Source organism: Lissotriton helveticus, chromosome 1_1 (assembly GCF_964261635.1).
Source record: "Lissotriton helveticus chromosome 1_1, aLisHel1.1, whole genome shotgun sequence".
Classification (NCBI taxonomy): domain Eukaryota; kingdom Metazoa; phylum Chordata; class Amphibia; order Caudata; family Salamandridae; genus Lissotriton; species Lissotriton helveticus.
Window position 1 is genome coordinate 14,990,349 of NC_136057.1, and position 22,837 is coordinate 15,013,185.

A 22,837-nucleotide genomic window follows, 5' to 3' on the forward strand; every position below is an offset into this window, starting at 1 on the left:
CTACTAGTACCTCCACTCCTGCCTGTATTCTGATACACCTCCGACTAGTACCTTCACTCCTGCCTGTATTCTGATACACCTCCTACTAGTACCTCCACTCCTGCCTGTATTCTGATACACCTCCTACTAGTACCTTCACTCCTGCCTGTATTCTGATACACCTCCTACTAGTACCTTCACTCCTGCCTGTATTCTAACACACCTCCTACTAGTACCTTCACTCCTTCCTGTATTCTGATACACCTCCTACTAGTACCTTCACTCCTTCCTGTATTCTGATACACCTCCTACTAGTACCTTCACTCCTGCCTGTATTCTGATACACCTCCTACTAGTACCTTCACTCCTTCCTGTATTCTGATACACCTCCTACTAGTACCTTCACTCCTTCCTGTATTCTGATACACCTCCTACTAGTACCTTCACTCCTGCCTGTATTCTGATACACCTCCTACTAGTACCTTCACTCCTGCCTGTATTCTAACACACCTCCTACTAGTACCTTCACTCCTTCCTGTATTCTGATACACCTCCTACTAGTACCTTCACTCCTGCCTGTATTCTAACACACCTCCTACTAGTACCTTCACTCCTTCCTGTATTCTGATACACCTCCTACTAGTACCTTCACTCCTGCCTGTATTCTGATACACCTCCTACTAGTACCTTCACTCCTTCCTGTATTCTGATACACCTTCTACTAGTACCTTCACTCCTGCCTGTATTCTAACACACCTCCTACTAGTACCTTCACTCCCGGCTGTATCCTAACACACCTCCTACTAGTACCTTCACTCCTACCGGTATTCTAACACACCTCCTACTAGTACCTTCACTCCTTCCTGTATTCTAATACACCTCCTACTAGTACCTCACTCCTTCCTGTATTCTAACACACCTCCTACTAGTACCTCACTCCTGCCTGTATTCTGATACACCTCCTACTAGTACCTTCACTCCTACCCATATTCGAATACACTTCCTACTAATACATTCAATCCTGCCTCTATTCTAATACTTCTCCTAGTAGTACCTTCACTCCTGCCTATATTCTAATATTTCACCTAGTGGTATCTCCACTCACGCCCTTATGTTAATACCTCACTTAGGATTTGTCCCCCAGGTTCAATAGTACATGTAGTCTAATACTTCTCCTAGTAGTACTTTCACTCCTGCCTATATTCTAATATTTCTCCTAGTGGTATCTCCACTCCCGTCCTTATGTTAATACATCTCCTAGTATTTTCCCCCATGTTCAACAGTACATGTAGTCTAATACTTCTCCTAGTAGTACCTCCTCTCCTTCCTGTATTCAAATATTTCTCCTAGTAGTACCTCCACTCTTGTCTATATGTTAATACGTCTCCTAGTATCTTTTCACCATGTTCACAATAGTACCTCCACTCCTGCCTGTTTTAATAAACCTCCTAGTATCTGTCAACACTTGTACAGCAGTAGCTCCGCTCCTGCATGCGTTCTAATACCGCTCCTAGTAGTACCTAGACTCTTCCCTACATTCTGATACCTCTTCTAGTATATCTTCAAAAGAAGCACAGTAGAAGCTCCCCCTCCAGCCCATGTTCTAATACCTTGACTTCTGCCTATGAGATAGGACCATTAACCCTTCCCTCACTGTAGTACCACTGACCTTAGCAGTACTCATATGTAAACAAAGACAATGGTTCTGTCTGGTGTAAAAACTATTTCTTATACAATTGATCAATTTACTAAGTTGTTTTCATCATCCTTAAATGTCCATATCTGAGCAGTTTTGACATATGGAACACACGAAAACACAAAACCAACACAAGTTGATAGGTGTTATTGTGAGAAGTTGGCCTGATGTATGATGTCCACTGTTCTGTGGGCACCTTGTATCAGTCCAAACAATGCCTTATGGTGGTGGTTGTAAAGTCAACCTTATAGACAAGCTATCCTAGGGGTAGCATGGACTAAGCAGTCTTAGGCTTAACTCAAGAGGGCATGTGAAGCCAGCTGTTTTAGCATATGCAATCCTGTAATATCAAATGAAAGGACACCACACAAGTTATATATTATAAAAATATATGTATTTATTAGTAGAATAATCCTCTGTACTCTTTATGAGTGCCGAGGCACAAGCGTTTAAACAAAAGCACAATTAAACATTCAAAAGTTGCATAATTTTGGACCACTCAAACCATATACTAAAATAGTGGTATAAGTACCACCTCTCGAACAATGGTAAGGCCTAGGGCGTTGTGAATCACTGGGACTACTCGGGACTAACAGTGATTAAGTCGGGAGAGGCCCGCGGGACACGAAAGCAGTGCCTCAAGCACAAGCATGCACCAATGCAAAGTCAATGGCGCGTAAAAGTTATAAAGTTACTGTTTTGGAAGTCTTCCGACTGGAATAGAATTATCCCACTTTAAACTAGGACACTAGAGGTGTAAACCACTACAGGAGCACCGGTGTTAGTTTGTTACCTCACCCACAGGAAGCGGGTACATAGGTGCCAACGTGTGTTGGGTTTCGCCGTGGAGATCTATGGAGCCTGGAGATGAAGATGCTGCAGGCGGCCAGAAGAGAAGAGTCCGGTGTGATCCAAGGGTGTATCGAAGATGTAGAGTACCTGAAAGCAGAGGGGACAGAGTCTTGGTCACTAGCCAGTGACCAGGATGGAACCAGGAAGAAACCAGGCACTGTCGGGCGCAATCAGGTGGTTGTCATGAAGCTTGTCTCCGCTGCCACGTGGACTCTGGGGCATTGAGGATGACCAGGAGTGGATCACGAGCTGTCGCATGAAGATTCTCGCTGTCGGCGGTATCTGCTTCTGGATCGGAGTTAACAAGCCTTGGCAAATGCAACCCACGTAGGATTGGAAGATCGCTTCTTACTCGAACCAGCAAGGTCGGTGCGGTGGCTCCTTTTCAGGGGAGCTAGGGCAAGTCTGGAGCAACCAGACCAGCAGTGTAGTTTTGTAGTTTCGTCGTTGTAGGGGCCACTTGCCAATGGGCAAGTGACCGGACAACACGTCAAGCAGGAAAAATGCAAAAGGGCCCCACGCAGCACTCGATGAGTGTGGAGGGGACATCTTCGGTGCACAAGCTGCTCGGTGCAGAGGCTTCTCAAACCCCAATGCACAACTTCGAGGGTGCCTTGGGAGCTGCACGGTCAGCACTTCTCTGTCTTTTCAAGATGGCCGGCTCCACGCTTCACGTCGCCTCCACGGGTCTCAGATTCACTGGAACTGTGGATCGGGCTGTTAGAAGTCAGGGAAGCTGGGTCTTGTCTATCTCTGTTGCTCGAGTTCTGGCAGGAACTGCAACAAAGCAAATTGTTGGGCACTGGATGGTGCCTGTTTGCACAGGGTGGTCACTCCTTGACCACAAGGGAGATTCTTCAGTCTTCCACATTGAGTGGGATGTCGAAGGGTCCAGAGTTCTGTATCAAAGTTTCAGTCAGGATAATCTAATACTCCTGGGCACAGCTCCTACCTTTATTCCAAATCAATGGACTGGATTACCTGCTAGGTCCCTCCTATGGGTGGGACCAGGGAATGGGGTGGTTACACCCCTTTCCCTTTGTCCAGTTTTGTGCAAGAGCTGGGGCTGGAGTGCCCCAGAACCGGTTTGACTGGATTTTGCATGGGACACCTTGTGTGCCCCAGGCAGTGTCTAGTTTCATTCAAACCTCCCTGCTACAATCCACTATCTCCTGTCTGGGGTGATGTGACACCTCCCTGTGACAGGAAACCCTTTGTCCAGGCCTCTCCTGCCGGAGTTTCGGTCAGCAGCAGGAGGCCAGACTCGTGTCTGTGGCAGCAGCATCCATTTTGTGATGCTGAGGCTCTGGTTAGATTTAACCGCGTTTAAGTAAAGTAACATGTCTTCTCCCTCTAGAAGGGCAGAATGCTACCCCCGTCACAAGAACTGGCGAGGGGGTAGTATTCCAAAGTGTATGACACCTTACACTACATGTTTTGATAAAGCCAAACCAAAGTTAGCAATAACCGCAAGGATTATAATGCACTTAAGAGTATATGGTATGGCAATATCCTAGAACAGCTAAGGGACTTGGTTCCAAAAGCTGCAGACACTCTCAGCTCATGCTATAGCACCATCTCACATAAAACCAAGCACTCTGCCTCCAGGATTGCTAAGGCCTGCCGTAGGAGTGACTTATTGGTATATATGTGTCCAGATATAGGTTTAGATATAGGTATACTATATCTAAGCAAGGGGTGATTACACGACCTTGCCCCAGCTGAGTGATAAGCCAGTTGTGTCAGTTTGGATAGCCAGCCAGGGGTGGCAAAAGATATGCTGAAGCCCCTGGTAGGCCTTGGATACACCTATGCCCTGGGTACCTATAGTACACTGTACAGGGGCTGATAAGGTGACCCAATACCCAATTAGGTATGTACCTAGGGTACATGGAGTCCATTTTAAAGAGATTGCGGATAGCCTGGGACCCTGGTTAGCAGGATCCCAGGCCAACTAAGTCGAAAACCATCTAAACACTAGGCAAAAAATCTGGGGTAACCATAGTCAGGTATCCACCTTCCTACAGTTATGTTATTATATATATAGTGCATCATTTATATAGACCCAAACATTTGTAAAAAGCTGTCAACACAAGGTGAAATTTACGGTGATATGTGTTCAAGTGACATATTGTGCTCAGTCATCCAGTTTATTGCACATTATATACAAAGTGTTTAAAATATGCACAGGGGAGAAGGAGGAAGAGGCCAGATTGTAGCACAATGGCTTTGCTGCTTTATACAAATGAATCTTTTTCACGCAGAGCCTTGATCAGGACCAAGAAGTATTGTCGACTTTTCAACCCAATCTATGCATTACTGAGTAGTCAATGTGGGTCTTCATCAGGACAAAGGTGGGAGGAGAGGGATGACAGCCTACGGATCTAATCTGTGTGACCGTGGCCCCGCCGTGGCAATTCAAGTCATAAAATTGGTGTGGTGGTGGGAGCGATAATAAATAATGGACCCGCTTGCACGTATATGATAAAGCGCACTTGGGCGCTTGCCCGAAGTGATTCGCGATTGACTGAAGAATCGCAGCGACTGGAGAGGACTTATGCCTGATACACGCCTCGAAGAATCATAAGCGTTAAGGGATCTGAGGGCCGTCCTATTGTTTAATGAACTTACCGGTACTCAAGCACATCTTTTGCTATATCTGACTGACCCTAGTACCCCATCACACCAGCACCCCACTACAACTATTCTTATCTATACCCTTTACTGCTACATCCACCTTTACCCTCGTACCATTTCCTCATCCACAGCCTAGTACCTCAACCCAACCTGTACAGTAGTACAGTCCTTTTACTTCTCACAAAGTATCTATTTTATTTACATTATAAATTTGTTTCTTGTACCGCTTTCAAGCTTTTCTCAAATTTTATTTAAATTAATTATTTGTTTGAAGGGCAACACATGTTTACATTTAGGGATTGTCAGGCTAGTGTTTTTTGAATAGCCATTGTGAACACGTTCCCTCACACTTAACATCACACTACAATAGTGAACCTTTAATTCAATCAATGAATCAGAATTATTTATTATAAATAAAATAAAAGTAATATACATATATGAAATATTGTAAATCAGCATCTATACATCCAACTAGTTTTTTGGTTAGGTCTATTGTTATCAAATTCCTGTCTGGCCAAATGCATTTGATTTCTCCCATTACTCATTAATTTTTATATTCCTATTTTTTTTAGATTTTTTGGGATGACAAATACTGAATGTTCGGAAAATCGCACTGGCGCTGCAGAGTTCCTGCTTCTGGGATTTCATATCCTTCCCTCCCTGAAATTTGTCCTCTTTCTCATCTTCCTCGCTATCTACATGTTGACCGTGGCAGGCAACATCCTGGTCCTGGTAACCATCTACTCCACGTCCCGCCTCCACTCACCCATGTACATCCTGCTGTGCAACCTCTCATGCCTTGAGATCTGGTACACTTCGTCTGTGGCCCCTACGCTTCTTGGGGGGCTACTGAGAGAGGGCCTCGTCGTTTCTCTCAATGGATGCGTCACACAGTTCTTCTTCTTTTGTTGGATGGCCACCACTGAGTGCTTCCTCATCACAGCGATGGCCTACGACAGATATGCAGCCATTTGCCACCCCTTACATTACGCCACCCTCATGGACCAGCGTGTCTGCTCCCGTCTCACAGCAGGCACTTGGGCATCTGGGTTAACAGGAGCATTGATCACGGTATTCCTCTTGTGCCAGCTTCAATTCCCTGATCACAGTGAGATCGATGGCTTCTTCTGTGATCTGATGCCAATGACCAAAGCAACATGCTCCGATCCCTCGATGATTGAAATGGAAGTGTTTGTCTTTTCTTTCATTGTCCTGTCCTTCCAGTTCCTCTTAATCACCATCTCCTACGTCAACATCATCTCAGCCATCCTCAGCATCCCGTCGAGCACCGGCCGGCACCGCGCCTTCTCCACCTGCAGCGCTCACCTGGCGGTGTGTGTCACATACTTTGGCATGCTGACTGTTGTGTACATGTTACCGGAAGAAGGCCATGTGCTCAATCTGAGCAAAGCCTACTCCCTGCTCTACACGGTGGGAACTCCAGTGTTCAACCCCATTGTGTACACGCTGAGGAACACAGAGATCAGGGGCGCCATGAAGAAGATCCTTGGTCGAGAGAACCTGCTGGTTGGCCAGCAGTAAAGCTTTATTTCATTTGTGCTGCTGAAACAAATCAAGATATTTTCAATAATCATTCACTTGCAGGCCTCATGAAAATCACTTCTCTCTAAGGACCTGATCAGGAAAAAGCTTCAATCGCTGCTTGGACTTTAGGAGGAACTATCTGGATAATATCAAATAATATTCAAATTCACTGTCTGCCAGACAGAAATAGTTACAGAGGAGAGATGATGATTTTCTGTTGTTTGTCTTTCAACAGAGTCTTGTGTTTCAAATATGATTGCTGCCAAAACAGATTTAATGTTTTGGGGTGGAATAAACACTCTTGTGTTAAAAATCTGTGTCTGCCCATCGGTTTCATGAAAATGTTTTTTATCAACACAGCTCTGTGGAAAATGTTCATTTTATTGATGGAATGACTTTCAAGTACAAGATGTAAATTGGAAAAATGTTCATAGAACTGACCAATGGAATCAAGCTTTATATATCATGCGTGTAATAGAAACCTGTGTGTGTCTTTTGATATTTCTTACCTATGAAGGTCTCTAGAGATCAGTCAAGCAAAGTGTGCATATCTGTGTGCAAAGTGTGTCCCCATAACAGTTCCCAAGATCTATCAAAAGTGCCTGTCCTTGGGAATGAAAAGGTTTTCTGTGCTCTAGTAGCCATGGTCAGTTTAATGCTTTGAAGTGGAAGTTGTCGTGCTTTACACTAAAATTCAGTTGTGTCTTAGGTGGACCATTGTATCTTGTAAAGAGTGGCTGCAGCGTGTTCTTAAATATTAAGTTCATGAGAAGGTTCTGATTCCAGAAATGATTGTTCTACCAGGATCTCATGGTTTGTCTCTCAAGGAGCAAGTTCAAACTTACAAGGGTGGAGCAGAGTTTTCAGAATAAGATTCTCAGGCAGCCCTTCAGTTCTGGTAGGAAATGTTATTTTAGTAAGGCACATAATCTGTCAGGTGTGAAGGCAACAGACTCAGATTCAGACTAGGTGCAGGCCACTCTAGACCTCTACCCACCTTACCTTGCTACAGTCACTTAAGGAGAGTCATTTTGCTGTCTTTGGTCAGCTTGGCATTGCGATTATTATCGGGTGGTCGGCCGCGGAATTCTAAGATGGCTGCCACCCGATCTCCATTGAGGTTAGCGGTCTGGTTGTTCCTTTCGCGATCGAGTGCAGCTGTGATGGCACTCACTCGCGCTAACAACTGCGCACTTCAACGGATATTCTGAGGATGCAGCAGCGTTTCTTCAGCGCTGATGACTTTTGAAGAAACTCGAGATTTGGGAATTTCTGGAGATTAAGAATTCGAAGCGAACAGCTAAGTGAAGGCGTATTTCTCTTATGAGCTGTGTATTTTGAACATTTGATGTCCTAGAGAGTGAGTTAACTATCTTTGACAGTTCTGGCAATTTCGTTAAAGGCATATACTTTTGACCCACAAAGTTAGTTAAGAAGAAGTATGAAGGTGAAGACAAGACTGAAACTACAGACAGTATACGAGAAGGTTATGAACTGAAATAATAGAGAGATCTGCATCTAGATGGGAGGGAGGAGTGCTCCTGAACTCTGAATAGGGCTGTGCCTGCCTTCCACATTGCTGGCTCCACCCCCAGGGGAGCGACTGCTGTCTCTGCCTTGCACAATGAAAGAAGAGAAGGAGTCCTGGCAACAAAGAGCTCCAGGACTGTACTTGCCTTCCACAATGCTGGCTCCACCTCCTGTGGGGCGTCTGATGTTTCTGCCCTTCACCGTGAAAGGAAAGGAGAAGTCTGGTAAACAGAGTGCTTCAGAACTGGTTTGGACTGGGCAAAGGCCCCTCTCCCCTCAGAGAACAAAGGATTTTGGGGTATAAATATTGCGACCCTGCTCCCAAGAAATTAGATCACTTTTGGACTACAAGAAGAAACCTTTACTGAGGCGAGGAACCTGAAGAAACTGAGGAGAGACTATTCCCAAGCTGAAGGGCTGCTTGGGGGATTGGCCTGCAGTGGTTGCCTTACTGCCAAAGGAAGGAGAGAGGAACTTTGTGTACTTTGCTTTCAACTTGTGAAGGATCTCCAAGGGCCTCGAAAAGAGCTTGCCTCCTGCTGAAGTCTCAGGGACAACAGACTTCACCCCCCAGCTCCCCAGAGTTCTGTTGGAAGTGCCTGCTGCTGTTTTGGGCTTCTGAGGAACTGCGTGCCGCAAGGAGCTGGAAGCGCGACTCTACGAGAAGCTGCGTGTCACCGTCGATGTGCCTGCCGTCGCAACTCCGGAGAAAGGAGGGTATCGCCGCTGGAACTGTCGCACTGCACCGCATCGGAGAGAAGCGTGCCGCAACGAAGAGGAAGCATGTCGCCGTCGCTGCTGCTACCGTTGCAACTCCGAAGAAGGAGGGTGTCCCCGCTGGAGCTGTCACACTGCACCTCATCAGGAGAAGAATTTCGCAATGAGGTCGGAGCGGGTTGCCGTCGCTGTGCCTGCCGTCGCAACTCCGGAGAAAGGAGGGTGTCGCCGCTGGAACTGTCGCACTGCACCGCATCGACTAAGAGTACCTTGCATCTCCAAGGAGCATGCCGCCGTCGGAGCTGCTGCCGTCGCATCTTGGATGTCGCCGCTGTAGTTGTTGCATCAAGCGGAAGCTTCACGCATCGTGGGAGAAGAGCGTCGCCGCTGGAGCTGCTGCCTTCGCATCGTAGATGTCGCTGCAGTAGTCCAAGCATCAGACCGAGAACTTATCGCATCCCCGAGAAGCGTGCAGCATCTGGAAGATCTTCACGTCTTCATTTCTTTGTATCTGAACTTTGACGCATTTCACATCGCTGTGACATTGCTTGTCATGGAAGCGCAACGCAACCTAAGGTACATTGACGCAGAGTGTCGCATCTAAGAACTGAACTGAACTAAGCTTAAATCTACCATCTTAAAGTAATCATTGTGTGTATTTTTGTCGTTTATGGTCTTGTGGTAACTCTATATAAAGACTACTTATTTTTTATATAAAACCTGTGTGGTGTCCATTTGTAGTGTTGTCACTGGGTTACTGTATGTGGTCACAACTGCTTAACTTACAACGCCTCTGAAATAAGCCTTCTCTGCTCACGCCACGCAGCCTATAGGTTGACCAGGGGTTATTTTAGAAGGGTAATCCCCCTTATCCAGATTAGAGGAGAGGGTCCCTATTTGTCACAAGTACCTACCTGTGCCAACCAGACACCCCAAAATCTAACAGTCGACCTCAGAAACCAACCAAAAAAATGGAGATAAAAAAACAGAATTTGATTAAATATGGATGTGACCCCCGGTCCACAGAACAACTGAGTGTTCTCTGCAAGATGACATCAGTTAAGGATTATTAAGAAAGCATGAGGTAATAGTTTTCACTGACCATCCAAATTTCCAATTCGTACGATCCGCTAGGACACTCACTCCAAGGCAATTGAGATGGTCATTGTTTTTTGCTGATTATAATTTTGTGTTAACCTATCGTCCAGGCTCAGCAAATAGAAAGGCGGATGCTTTATCTCGTCTTCATTCTGACGAAGTAGATGGAAAGAGGAAGGAAGGTTGGATAATTCCTTCGGAAAAGATCATTGGAGTCATTTCATATCCTGAATTTGAAGACAAATTGAACAACTCTTTTTCGGAGAAAGACCTTAGTGATTGGGTAAAAGCAGGATCTGGAAGGAAGGTCAAGAATGGGAAACCCTATTACTTGGAAAATCTATTTGTACCGAATGATGACCTTCGCTTAGAAGTCATAAAACATTGCCATGATGACTTGTTAGCTGGCCATAAAGGAGTTACGAAGACTCTGGAATTAATTCAACGTAATGTTTGGTGGCCCAACATGGAACCTCAGGTGAGACAATATGTGGCTACATGTGAGTAATGCGTAAAAGGGAAACCTACTCGAACTGCCCCACAAGGGTTGTTGCAACCCTTGCCGCCAGCTCCTTACCCATGGCACACCATATCCATGGATTTCAATGTAGATCTCCCTTCTAGTCTGGGCTACTCTACTATTTGGGTAGTGGTCGACCGTTTCACTAAAATGAGTCACTTCATTCCTTTAAAATTCATTCCAACTGCCACTCAATTATCCTCCTTGTTTACGCAGCATGTATTCAGAGTTCATAGCATTCCCAGGGTGGTGATTTCCAATAGAGGCCCTCAGTTTGTTTCTAATTTTTGGAGGTCCTTTCTTAAAAGATTGGAGATTGATTCCCGTCTGTCTACCAGTTTCCATCCCGAGACTGATGGGCAAACGGAGAGAGTGAATCAGGAATTGGAGCAATATTTGCGTCTCTTTTTGGTGGAACTTGAAGGGGAATGGCCGAGTTTACTTTGGGCTGCAGAATTTGCTTACAACAATGCCGTACATTCCTTCACTGGATTTTCCCCTTTCTATCTTAATTCTGGAAGGCATCCAAACACTTTTGTGGGGAAACTAGAGAGTGAGGTCCCCGCAGTAGAAGAGGTGGTAAAGGAGTTACAAGAGGCTTACAGGAAGGCGACTGACAATTTGATTAAGCCAAAGAGTTCATATAAGAAACAAGCTGATAAAAAGAGACGAGCAAACCCAATTTATGAACCTGGAGATAAGGTGTGGATTTCAACTCAAAATATGCACCTTTAAGGGAATCGAAAATTTCAGCCTCGATTTGTAGGCCCCTTATTAGTGGACAGAATGGTGAACCCGGTGAGTGTTAAGATAAAACTTCCACCTAGATTAAGGCTACATCCAGTGTTTCATGTATCCCTACTTAAGAAGAATCCTTTGGGTTTGAGAATGAAGGTTCCACCAGCTTCTGTTCAGATTCAATCTTCTGAAGTGTTTGAGGTGAATTCTGGACTCTAAATAAAAAAAAAAAGGTTGTTCTACTTGGTGGATTGGAAAGGTTACGGCCCAGAGGAAAGATCTTGGGAGCCCGTAGACAATGGGCATGCCCCCAGACTGTTGAGAGAATTTCACAAGACACATCCTAGTAAACCAAGGCGGGGTGGTAGGGGGGCCTTGGTGGGAGGTACTGTCAGGTGTGAAGGCAACAGACTCAGATTCAGACTAGGTGCAGGCCACTCTAGACCTCTACCCCCCTTATCTTGCTACAGTCACTTAAGGAGAGTCATTTTGTTGACTTTGGTCAGCTTGGCATTGCGATTATTATCGGGTGGTCGGCCGCGGAATTCTAAGATGGCCGCCACCCGATCTCCATTGAGGTTAGCGGTCTAGTTCTTCCTTTCGCGATCGAGTGCAGCTGTGATGGCACTCACTCGCGCTAACAACTGCGCACTTCAACGGATATTCTGAGGATGCAGCAGCGTTTCTTCAGCGCTGAAGACTTTTGAAGAAACTCGAGATTTGGGAATTGCTGGAGTTTAAGAATTCGAAGCGGACAGCTAAGTGAAGGCGTATTTCTCTTTTGAGCTGTGTATTTTGAACATTTGATGTGCTAGAGAGTGAGTTAACTATCTATGACAGTTCTGGCAATTTTGTTAAAGACATATACTTTTGACCCACAATGTTAGTTAAGAAGAAGCATAAAGGTGAAGACAAGACTGAAACTACAGATAGTATTCGAGAAGGTTATGAACTGAAATAACCAAGAAGAGAAGAAATAATTAATTCAGATAAGATAACAGAGGGAGAATTATAGTAGTGAATAATTCAGCTATTCAGGAAGAAGAGTAGTGACTGCAGATTAACCAGTGTGAACACAATAGAAAAAGTAGATATAATTATATATTTATAATTGTACTTACCAACACGTGTTCTGGTTTTCTTCGCTGCATAAAAAGAAGAGAAAGACATTAGTTCTACAACTGCAGTAAGACAAGAATATTATTTTGGAACTTAAAAACACATGGTGCAGGTGTAGCAAGGTAACTATTGTACATAGGGAGGGAGGGAATATTGCTAGACAGAAATTACATGTGATCTATTTTACAGAATACTACAAGATAACAAGACACCCAATCCATGATAATAAGAGTAAGGTCCTAGACAGGCGACCTACAACTGCAAGAGAGCGGCAATAGCACTGTAGAAGACAGGTATATATCACAACTGTATTTAGATAGAGATAGTTAGGGGTTTGATTACAGTGAATGCATGACTGTGTGTATTGCAGGGTTCCTCACAAGAAGAAGATAGAAGACTGTTCGAAGAACCCAGTCTGAAGAACAAGAAGCAGTGTTGTCTCTGTTTCTCACTCCAACTCCCCTTTCCCCCGCTCTCCTACACGTGAGTGTTTACTCGCAGGTAGGAAGTTGGGAATTGAGGAATTAACATCGGCTCCTGTGGAAGCTACAGTTTGGACAGGTACTTGACATCCTTGACACAATCCTCTTGTCAGTTCCTGCACAGTGTATCCCCCTGGCTTTATTTTCAAATCATCAGTCGGGGGCCGCTTTAAGCATTCACTGTGCAGTCATTCATATTCATCCTTGCTGCAGCTCCTCTTTCTCTGCTGACATTTAACCCCTTCGCTGCGGGGCAAATTCCCCCGCTGTGCTGGGGGAGGGGGGCCGCAAGCGGCGCCTCGGTGCTCATGACGAGCTTAGCTCGTCATGAGGCACAGTAGAGCTGTGCTCATGACGAGCTGAGCTCGTCACGGCCACGCCCGTTTAATGGAACTCTCAGCACAGCAGGGGAATTAGTCTCGCGTGCGAGTGTTCCAACGGTCATAACGGCTCGTCATGAGCACACGAGCACCGTGCCTCTTGATGAGCTGACCTCGTCATGTGCACCGATGGGGTTAAAATTTCCCTGCAGACGGTTTTCCTTCATTTTCTGTGCAGGACATCACTTTGCATTCTTCAGCAGTAAAGGTCAATGCGTGCTTATGAGACAAATCGGCTCCCATAGTGGACGTTTGTTTGAGAAGAACAAAACCCTTAGGGGCAGATTTATGTTAACTGGCGCATCCCCAGGGATGCGCCAGTTAATGTGCGCCACAGTGCGCCACAGCTCCGCCACCCATGGTGCGCCGCATTTACAATGCGGCGCACCATGGGGCAAAAACGGCACAGATGCGTGACGCATCTGTGCCGTAAAGGTGGCGCATTGCTGGAGTTGCGTCGCAAGCGCGACGCAGCTCCAGCAAGGCTCGGGGGTGCCCCATCTTAACAATGCTGCGTCAAGACCTACGCCTGCTTCAAGCAGGCGCAGGCTTTTGACGCAGCATTGGCCTGAAAGTGACTGAGTGAAATCTTATAGATTTGACTCAGCCACTTTTGCGAGGCGCACCTGCCCCGGAACGCCCACCCTGCGCCGGAACGCCCACAAGCGGCGCAGGGCTTTACAACGTGACGCATCTGCCTAGATGCGTCACGTTGTAAATCGTTCGTAGGGATGCGCCACGTTTACGCCGCCTTGCGTGACGCAACAGCGGCATAAACGTGGCGCAAGGGCCTCATAAATCTGCCCCTAAGTGCCCTGATGCCCTGGGAGCTTTGCAAAAGAGTTCAGGAGTCATTACTGTTTTTTGCTGTTTGGGACTGTAGGCTTTTAATGGTGATGCCAAATTGAGAAAAAGTAGCTAAGACCTTACCCACTATATATGTACTCCCCAATGTCCATTTGACCATCACTACAAGCTTTCCTCCACTATACGTAGGGTCATTGGAACTATGCGATTGTGTGACTGCGGTGACTTTCACATAATTATAGGTGTGCCTCATTTACCATATAAGCCATCATCTCCCACATAATATGCAGATTTTGACCAAACAAAAATGATTCTGTCTAGCTCAAACTGTTGATAAGTTGATGGAAATGAAGCAAAGCACATACTGACAGGCAGGAGGCCAGTGAACGTGCGAGGGAAGGTAGCAGCACATGGGACACAGGTAGGAAAAATGCAGGACAGAGTTGCCGTTGAAAGCAAAGTGTGTTTTGGGCACATTGATAGGGGAACTGCGGGGACAAGGTAAAGAGAATGGGCCTCATTTATGAGGCTATGCGTCACTTTTACGCTGCCGGTGCGTCACTTTTTGTGACGCACCAGTGGCGTAAAAAATGCGCCTGGTAGTGCCATATTTACAAAGTGACGCATCTAGGTAGATGCGTCACTTTGTAAACCCCTGCGCCACATTATACCTGCGCCAGGTATAATGTATGCAAGGGGGGCATTTTGACGCAAGAAAGGGTCATGGAAGTGACGCAGTGAAATCTATAAGATTTCACTGTGCCATTTCTAGGCCAATAATGAGTCAAAATCTTATGCCTGCATCATGGCAGGCGCAAGACTGATGCAGGCACTAGCAACATGGGGCTTGCCCATGTGAAAGTACACATTGCTGGAATTGCGTTCTCCAGCAATGCGTCAATTTTGCGGCTACAGATACGTCAGAAATACTCACGTATCTGAAACTCCTTGCGCCATGATGCGTCAAACTGTAAATATGACGCATCAGTCATGACGCAAGGAGTGCGCACTGAGAAGTGACGCATCGCTGCTTTCACGCAGCGATGCGTCATTTCTCATAAATGAGGCCCAATGACTTTATTTCCGGCAGATGAGATTTTCATTTTCTGGCACCCGTTTTTGATGAAGTTTTGTGCGTGACGTAAAAACTGCTAGTGACTTTGTTTTATTTTTTTTCTGCTGGTGAGACGGATCTGTGGCTGGCAGCATCGAAAAAGGAAAATCCATTTCTGAGCTGTGAAGGGTATTTTGAGTTAATGTATCTTAATCCTGATGAGACTAGGGCATGCCAGTCACAGTGGGGGGAGGGGGCCGGAATGTTGCGAGCAATCAGAAAGTGTTTGTTATGTTTACATTATATATTCTGGGCCCGATTCACAGAATGAACTTAAGACTCAATCCTAAACTTACAACTATTTTGGCATTCACAGAATGAACCTATTACTTTTGGTATTCACAGAAGTTAGGATTTTGTCTTAAGTCTGTCTTAAGTCTGTCTTAAGTTTGTCCTAGGACAAACTTAAGACAAAATCCTAACTTCAGTGAATACCAAAAGTAATAGGTTCATTCTGTGAATGCCAAAATAGTTGTAAGTTTAGGATTGAGTCTTAAGTTCATTCTGTGAATCGGGCCTTCTGTTTTAACCTTGACATTCACATTGATCCAAAAATGTAAAAAAAGGAATGCATTGTATATTGAAAAGGAGAAATATCCCTGGCAGGTCTGTTTTTAAAAGAACATTCTGTCAGATATACAGCTGCTATAAAAAGCCAACGTATGCAAAGTCACAACGCCAGGGAAATAGAAATAAGGTCCAGCGAGGCAACATCACTGCAGGGCTTGATTTTTTTTACGCCACACCACTTTCAAATCTCACCAGCCGCCACTGCTGGCACTGTGGGCAGCTGAGGCTGAGAGAGCCAGGCTCTCAGGTCGGGTCCTATCAGAGAGTTCAAAGGGCAGATGTGTCTCTGGTCCAATGAGCGCCCGAGGGCTCCTTGAGTGACAGGGAGGCAGGTCTGGGGTCTGTCAGTGGCTTCAAACACTTGTCCCCTATTAGCAAACTTCAAGTAAATGACAGACCCGAGAGTCTTTCCATGAAAGGACCCGAGCGCAGCCTGTTTGTTGTGTGTGGAGGGCTCCCTCCCTACCTCCTGCTGCTTCTTAATATGAAGATCTATCTTTCTGCATCTTCAGGTCAGAAGTGAAACGCTGAGCCATAGCACAGAGGAAGAAACATCATTACAAAACACAAACCGGAAGCGCTGCAGCTGGGAGTCCCCCCGGCGCGCAGACTTCCTGTTTGCTCTCAGTGGTCCTGCCTGAGGCTGTGCAGGGAGGGTGTGCGGGGACGGTGTGCAGGGAGGGTGTGCAGGGAGGGTGCAGGGAGGGTGCAGGGAGGGTGTGCAGAGAGTGTGTGCAGGGGGTGTGTGCAGGAGGGGTGTGCAGGGAGGGGGTGCAGGGAGGGTGCAGGGAGGGTGTGCTGGGAGGGTGCAGGGAGGGTGTGCAGGGAGGGTGCAGGGAGGGTGTGCAGAGAGTGTGTGCAGGGGGTGTGTGCAGGAGGGGTGTGCAGGGAGGGTGTGCAGGGAGGGTGTGCAGGGAGGGTGTGCAGGGAGGGTGTGCAGGGAGGGTGCAGGGAGGGTGTGCAGAGAGGGTGTGCAGGGAGGGTGTGCAGGGAGGGTGTGCAGGGAGGGTGCAGGGAGGGTGTGCAGAGAGGGTGTGCAGGGAGGGTGTGCAGGGAGGGTGTGCAGGGAGGGTGTGCAGGGAGGGTGCAGGGAGGGTGTGCAGAGAGGGTGTGCAGGGTGGGGGTGCAGGGAGGGTGTGCTTGGAGGGTGCAGGGAGGGTGTGCTGGGAGGGTGTGCAGGGAGGGTGTGCAGGAGGGGTGTGCAGGGAGGGGGTGCAGGGAGGGTGCAGGGAGGGTGTGCTGGGAGGGTGCGCGGGGAGGGTGTGCGGGGAGGGTGTGCAGGGAGGGTGTGCAGGGAGGGTGTGCAGGGAGGGAGTGCAGGGAGGGTGTGCAGGGAGGGTGTGCAGGGAGGGTGTGCAGGGAGGGTGTGCAGGGAGGGTGCAGGGAGGGTGTGCAGGGAGGGTGCAGGGAGGGTGTGCAGAGAGTGTGTGCAGGGGGTGTGTGCAGGAGGGGTGTGCAGGGAGGGGGTGCAGGGAGGGTGTGCTGGGAGGGTGCAGGGAGGGTGTGCAGGGAGGGTGCAGGGAAGCTGTGCAGGGAGGGTGTGCAGGGAGGGGGTGCAGGGAGGGTGCAGGGAGGGTGTGCTGGGAGGGTGCAGGGAGGGTGTGCAGGGAGGGTGCAGGGAGGGTGTGCAGAGAGTGTGTGCAGGGGGTGTGTGCAGGAGGGGTGTGCAGGGAGGGGGTGCAGGGAGGGTGTGCTGGGAGGGTGCGCGGGGAGGGTGTGCAGGAGGGGTGTGCAGGGAGGGGGTGCAGGGAGGGTGTGCTGGGAGGGTGCAGGGAGGGTGTGCAGGAGGGGTGTGCAGGAGGGGTGTGCCGGGAGGGTGCAGGGAGGGTGTGCAGGGAGGGTGCAGGGAGGGTGTGCAGAGAGTGTGTGCAGGGGGGGTGTGCAGGGTGCTGTGCAGGGAGGGTGTGCAGGGAGGGTGTGCAGGGAAGCTGTGCAGGGAGGGTGTGCAGGGAGGGGGTGCAGGGAGGGTGCAGGGAGGGTGTGCTGGGAGGGTGCAGGGAGGGTGTGCAGGGAGGGTGCAGGGAGGGTGTGCAGAGAGTGTGTGCAGGGGGTGTGTGCAGGAGGGGTGTGCAGGGAGGGGGTGCAGGGAGGGTGTGCTGGGAGGGTGCAGGGAGGGTGTGCAGGAGGGGTGTGCAGGGAGGGGGTGCAGGGAGGGTGCAGGGAGGGTGTGCTGGGAGGGTGCAGGGAGGGTGTGCAGGGAGGGTGCAGGGAGGGTGTGCAGAGAGTGTGTGCAGGGGGTGTGTGCAGGAGGGGTGTGCAGGGAGGGGGTGCAGGGAGGGTGTGCAGGGAGGGTGCAGGGAGGGTGTGCTGAGAGGGTGTGCAGGGTGGGGGTGCAGGGAGGGTGTGCTTGGAGGGTGCAGGGAGGGTGTGCTTGGAGGGTGCAGGGAGGGTGTGCAGGGAGGGTGTGCAGGAGGGGTGTGCAGGAGGGGTGTGCCGGGAGGGTGCAGGGAGGGTGTGCAGGGAGGGTGCAGGGAGGGTGTGCAGAGAGTGTGTGCAGGGGGTGTGTGCAGGAGGGGTGTGCAGGGAGGGGGTGCAGGGAGGGTGTGCTGGGAGGGTGCAGGGAGGGTGTGCAGGAGGGGTGTGCAGGGAGGGTGCAGGGAGGGTGTGCAGGGAGGGTGCAGGGAGGGTGTGCAGAGAGTGTGTGCAGGGGGGGTGTGCAGGGTGCTGTGCAGGGAGGGTGTGCAGGGAGGGTGTGCAGGGAAGCTGTGCAGGGAGGGTGTGCAGGGAGGGGGTGCAGGGAGGGTGCAGGGAGGGTGTGCTGGGAGGGTGCAGGGAGGGTGTGCAGGGAGGGTGCAGGGAGGGTGTGCAGAGAGTGTGTGCAGGGGGTGTGTGCAGGAGGGGTGTGCAGGGAGGGGGTGCAGGGAGGGTGTGCTGGGAGGGTGCGCGGGGAGGGTGTGCAGGAGGGGTGTGCAGGGAGGGGGTGCAGGGAGGGTGTGCTGGGAGGGTGCAGGGAGGGTGTGCAGGAGGGGTGTGCAGGAGGGGTGTGCCGGGAGGGTGCAGGGAGGGTGTGCAGGGAGGGTGCAGGGAGGGTGTGCAGAGAGTGTGTGCAGGGGGGGTGTGCAGGGTGCTGTGCAGGGAGGGTGTGCAGGGAGGGTGTGCAGGGAAGCTGTGCAGGGAGGGTGTGCAGGGAGGGGGTGCAGGGAGGGTGCAGGGAGGGTGTGCTGGGAGGGTGCAGGGAGGGTGTGCAGGGAGGGTGCAGGGAGGGTGTGCAGAGAGTGTGTGCAGGGGGTGTGTGCAGGAGGGGTGTGCAGGGAGGGGGTGCAGGGAGGGTGTGCTGGGAGGGTGCAGGGAGGGTGTGCAGGAGGGGTGTGCAGGGAGGGGGTGCAGGGAGGGTGCAGGGAGGGTGTGCTGGGAGGGTGCAGGGAGGGTGTGCAGGGAGGGTGCAGGGAGGGTGTGCAGAGAGTGTGTGCAGGGGGTGTGTGCAGGAGGGGTGTGCAGGGAGGGGGTGCAGGGAGGGTGTGCAGGGAGGGTGCAGGGAGGGTGTGCAGAGAGGGTGTGCAGGGTGGGGGTGCAGGGAGGGTGTGCTTGGAGGGTGCAGGGAGGGTGTGCTTGGAGGGTGCAGGGAGGGTGTGCAGGGAGGGTGTGCAGGAGGGGTGTGCAGGAGGGGTGTGCCGGGAGGGTGCAGGGAGGGTGTGCAGGGAGGGTGCAGGGAGGGTGTGCAGAGAGTGTGTGCAGGGGGTGTGTGCAGGAGGGGTGTGCAGGGAGGGGGTGCAGGGAGGGTGTGCTGGGAGGGTGCAGGGAGGGTGTGCAGGAGGGGTGTGCAGGGAGGGTGCAGGGAGGGTGTGCAGGGAGGGTGCAGGGAGGGTGTGCAGAGAGTGTGTGCAGGGGGGGTGTGCAGGGTGCTGTGCAGGGAGGGTGTGCAGGGAGGGTGTGCAGGGAAGCTGTGCAGGGAGGGTGTGCAGGGAGGGGGTGCAGGGAGGGTGCAGGGAGGGTGTGCTGGGAGGGTGCAGGGAGGGTGTGCAGGGAGGGTGCAGGGAGGGTGTGCAGAGAGTGTGTGCAGGGGGTGTGTGCAGGAGGGGTGTGCAGGGAGGGGGTGCAGGGAGGGTGTGCTGGGAGGGTGCGCGGGGAGGGTGTGCAGGAGGGGTGTGCAGGGAGGGGGTGCAGGGAGGGTGTGCTGGGAGGGTGCAGGGAGGGTGTGCAGGAGGGGTGTGCAGGAGGGGTGTGCCGGGAGGGTGCAGGGAGGGTGTGCAGGGAGGGTGCAGGGAGGGTGTGCAGAGAGTGTGTGCAGGGGGGGTGTGCAGGGTGCTGTGCAGGGAGGGTGTGCAGGGAGGGTGTGCAGGGAAGCTGTGCAGGGAGGGTGTGCAGGGAGGGGGTGCAGGGAGGGTGCAGGGAGGGTGTGCTGGGAGGGTGCAGGGAGGGTGTGCAGGGAGGGTGCAGGGAGGGTGTGCAGAGAGTGTGTGCAGGGGGTTTGTGCAGGAGGGGTGTGCAGGGAGGGGGTGCAGGGAGGGTGTGCAGGGAGGGTGCAGGGAGGGTGTGCAGAGAGGGTGTGCAGGGTGGGGGTGCAGGGAGGGTGTGCTTGGAGGGTGCAGGGAGGGTGTGCTTGGAGGGTGCAGGGAGGGTGTGCAGGGAGGGTGTGCAGGAGGGGTGTGCAGGAGGGGTGTGCCGGGAGGGTGCAGGGAGGGTGTGCAGGGAGGGTGCAGGGAGGGTGTGCAGAGAGTGTGTGCAGGGGGTGTGTGCAGGAGGGGTGTGCAGGGAGGGGGTGCAGGGAGGGTGTGCTGGGAGGGTGCAGGGAGGGTGTGCAGGAGGGGTGTGCAGGGAGGGGGTGCAGGGAGGGTGCAGGGAGGGTGTGCTGGGAGGGTGCAGGGAGGGTGTGCAGGGAGGGTGCAGGGAGGGTGTGCAGAGAGTGTGTGCAGGGGGTGTGTGCAGGAGGGGTGTGCAGGGAGGGGGTGCAGGGAGGGTGTGCTGGGAGGGTGCAGGGAGGGTGTGCAGGAGGGGTGTGCAGGGAGGGGGTGCAGGGAGGGTGCAGGGAGGGTGTGCTGGGAGGGTGCAGGGAGGGTGTGCAGGGAGGGTGCAGGGAGGGTGTGCAGAGAGTGTGTGCAGGGGGTGTGTGCAGGAGGGGTGTGCAGGGAGGGGGTGCAGGGAGGGTGTGCAGGGAGGGTGCAGGGAGGGTGTGCAGAGAGGGTGTGCAGGGTGGGGGTGCAGGGAGGGTGTGCTTGGAGGGTGCAGGGAGGGTGTGCTGGGAGGGTGCAGGGAGGGTGTGCAGGGAGGGTGTGCAGGAGGGGTGTGCAGGGAGGGGGTGCAGGGAGGGTGCAGGGAGGGTGTGCTGGGAGGGTGCGCGGGGAGGGTGTGCGGGGAGGGTGTGCAGGGAGGGTGTGCAGGGAGGGTGTGCAGGGAGGGAGTGCAGGGAGGGTGTGCAGGGAGGGTGTGCAGGGAGGGTGTGCAGGGAGGGTGTGCAGGGAGGGTGCAGGGAGGGTGTGCAGAGAGTGTGTGCAGGGGGTGTGTGCAGGAGGGGTGTGCAGGGAGGGGGTGCAGGGAGGGTGTGCAGGGAGGGTGCAGGGAGGGTGTGCAGAGAGGGTGTGCAGGGTGGGGGTGCAGGGAGGGTGTGCTTGGAGGGTGCAGGGAGGGTGTGCTGGGAGGGTGCAGGGAGGGTGTGCAGGGAGGGTGTGCAGGAGGGGTGTGCAGGGAGGGGGTGCAGGGAGGGTGCAGGGAGGGTGTGCTGGGAGGGTGCGCGGGGAGGGTGTGCGGGGAGGGTGTGCAGGGAGGGTGTGCAGGGAGGGTGTGCAGGGAGGGAGTGCAGGGAGGGTGTGCAGGGAGGGTGTGCAGGGAGGGTGTGCAGGGAGGGTGTGCAGGGAGGGTGTGCAGGGGGTGTGCAGGGAGGGTGTGCAGGGAGGGTGCAGGGAGGGTGTGCAGGGAGGGTGTGCAGGGAGGGTGTGCAGGGAGGGTGTGCAGGGAGGGTGCAGGGAGGCTATGCAGGGAGGGTGTGCAGGGAGGGTGTGCAGGGAGGGTGTGCTGGGAGGGTGTGCGGAGAGGGTGTGCAGGGAGGGTGTGCAGGGAGGGTGCAGGGAGGGTGTGCAGGGAGAGTGTGCAGGGAGGGAGTGCAGGGAGGCTGTGCAGGGAGGCTGTGCAGGGAGGGTGTGCAGGGAGAGTGTGCAGGGAGGGTGTGCAGGGAGGGAGTGCAGGGAGGCTGTGCAGGGAGGCTGTGCAGGGAGGGTGTGCAGGGAGGGTGTGCAGGCAGGGTGTGCAGGGAGGGTGTGAGGGAGGGTGTGCAGGGAGGGTGTGCAGGGAGGGTGTGCAGGGAGGGTGTGCAGGGGGGTGTGCAGGGAGGGTGTGCAGGGGGGTGTGCAGGGGGGATGTGCAGGGAGAGAGTGCAGGGAGGGTGTGCAGGGAGGGTGTGCAGGGAGGGTGTGCAGGGAGGGTGTGCAGGGGGGATGTGCAGGGAGAGAGTGCAGGGAGGGTGTGCAGGGAGGGTATGGGGAGGGTGTGCGGGGAGGGTGTGCAGGGAGGGTGCAGGGAGGGTGTGCAGGGAGGGTGTGCAGGGAGGGTATGGGGAGGGTGTGCGGGGAGGGTGTGCAGGGAGGGTGTGCAGGGAGGATGTGCAGGGAGGATGTGCCGGGAGGCTGTACAGGGAGGGTGTGCAGGGAGAGTGTGCAGAGAGGGTGTGCAGGGAGGGTGTGCAGGGAGGGTGTGCAGGGAGGGTGTGCAGGGAGGGTGTGCAGGGGGGTGTGCAGGGGGGATGTGCAGGGAGAGAGTGCAGGGAGGGTGTGCAGGGAGGGTGTGCAGGGAGGGTGTGCAGGGAGGGTGCAGGGAGGGTGTGCAGGGAGGGTGTGCAGGGAGGGTATGGGGAGGGTGTGCGGGGAGGGTGTGCAGGGAGGGTGCAGGGAGGGTGTGCAGGGAGGGTGTGCAGGGAGGGTATGGGGAGGGTGTGCAGGGAGGGTGAGCAGGGAGGGTGTGCAGGGAGAGTGTGCAGAGAGGGTGTGCAGGGAGGGTTTGCAGGGAGGGTGTGAGGCGAGGGTGTGCAGGGAGGCAGTACAGGGAGGGTGTGCAGGGAGAGTGTGCAGAGAGGGTGTGCAGGGAGGGTGTGCAGGGAGGGTGTGCAGGGAGGGTGTGCAGGGA

The 22,837-nt window shown here is 52.4% G+C and overlaps 1 protein-coding gene across 1 annotated transcript; it reads left to right on the forward strand.

Annotated features, from left to right (window-relative positions):
• The first annotated feature begins 5,746 nt into the window (after positions 1–5,746).
• On the forward strand, positions 5,747–6,706 carry LOC144757338 (olfactory receptor 11A1-like). Its single transcript, XM_078646374.1, has one exon. The coding sequence runs from the start codon at positions 5,747–5,749 to the stop codon at positions 6,704–6,706; it is 960 nt and encodes a 319-aa protein (XP_078502500.1).
• Positions 6,707–22,837: the final 16,131 nt, after the last annotated feature.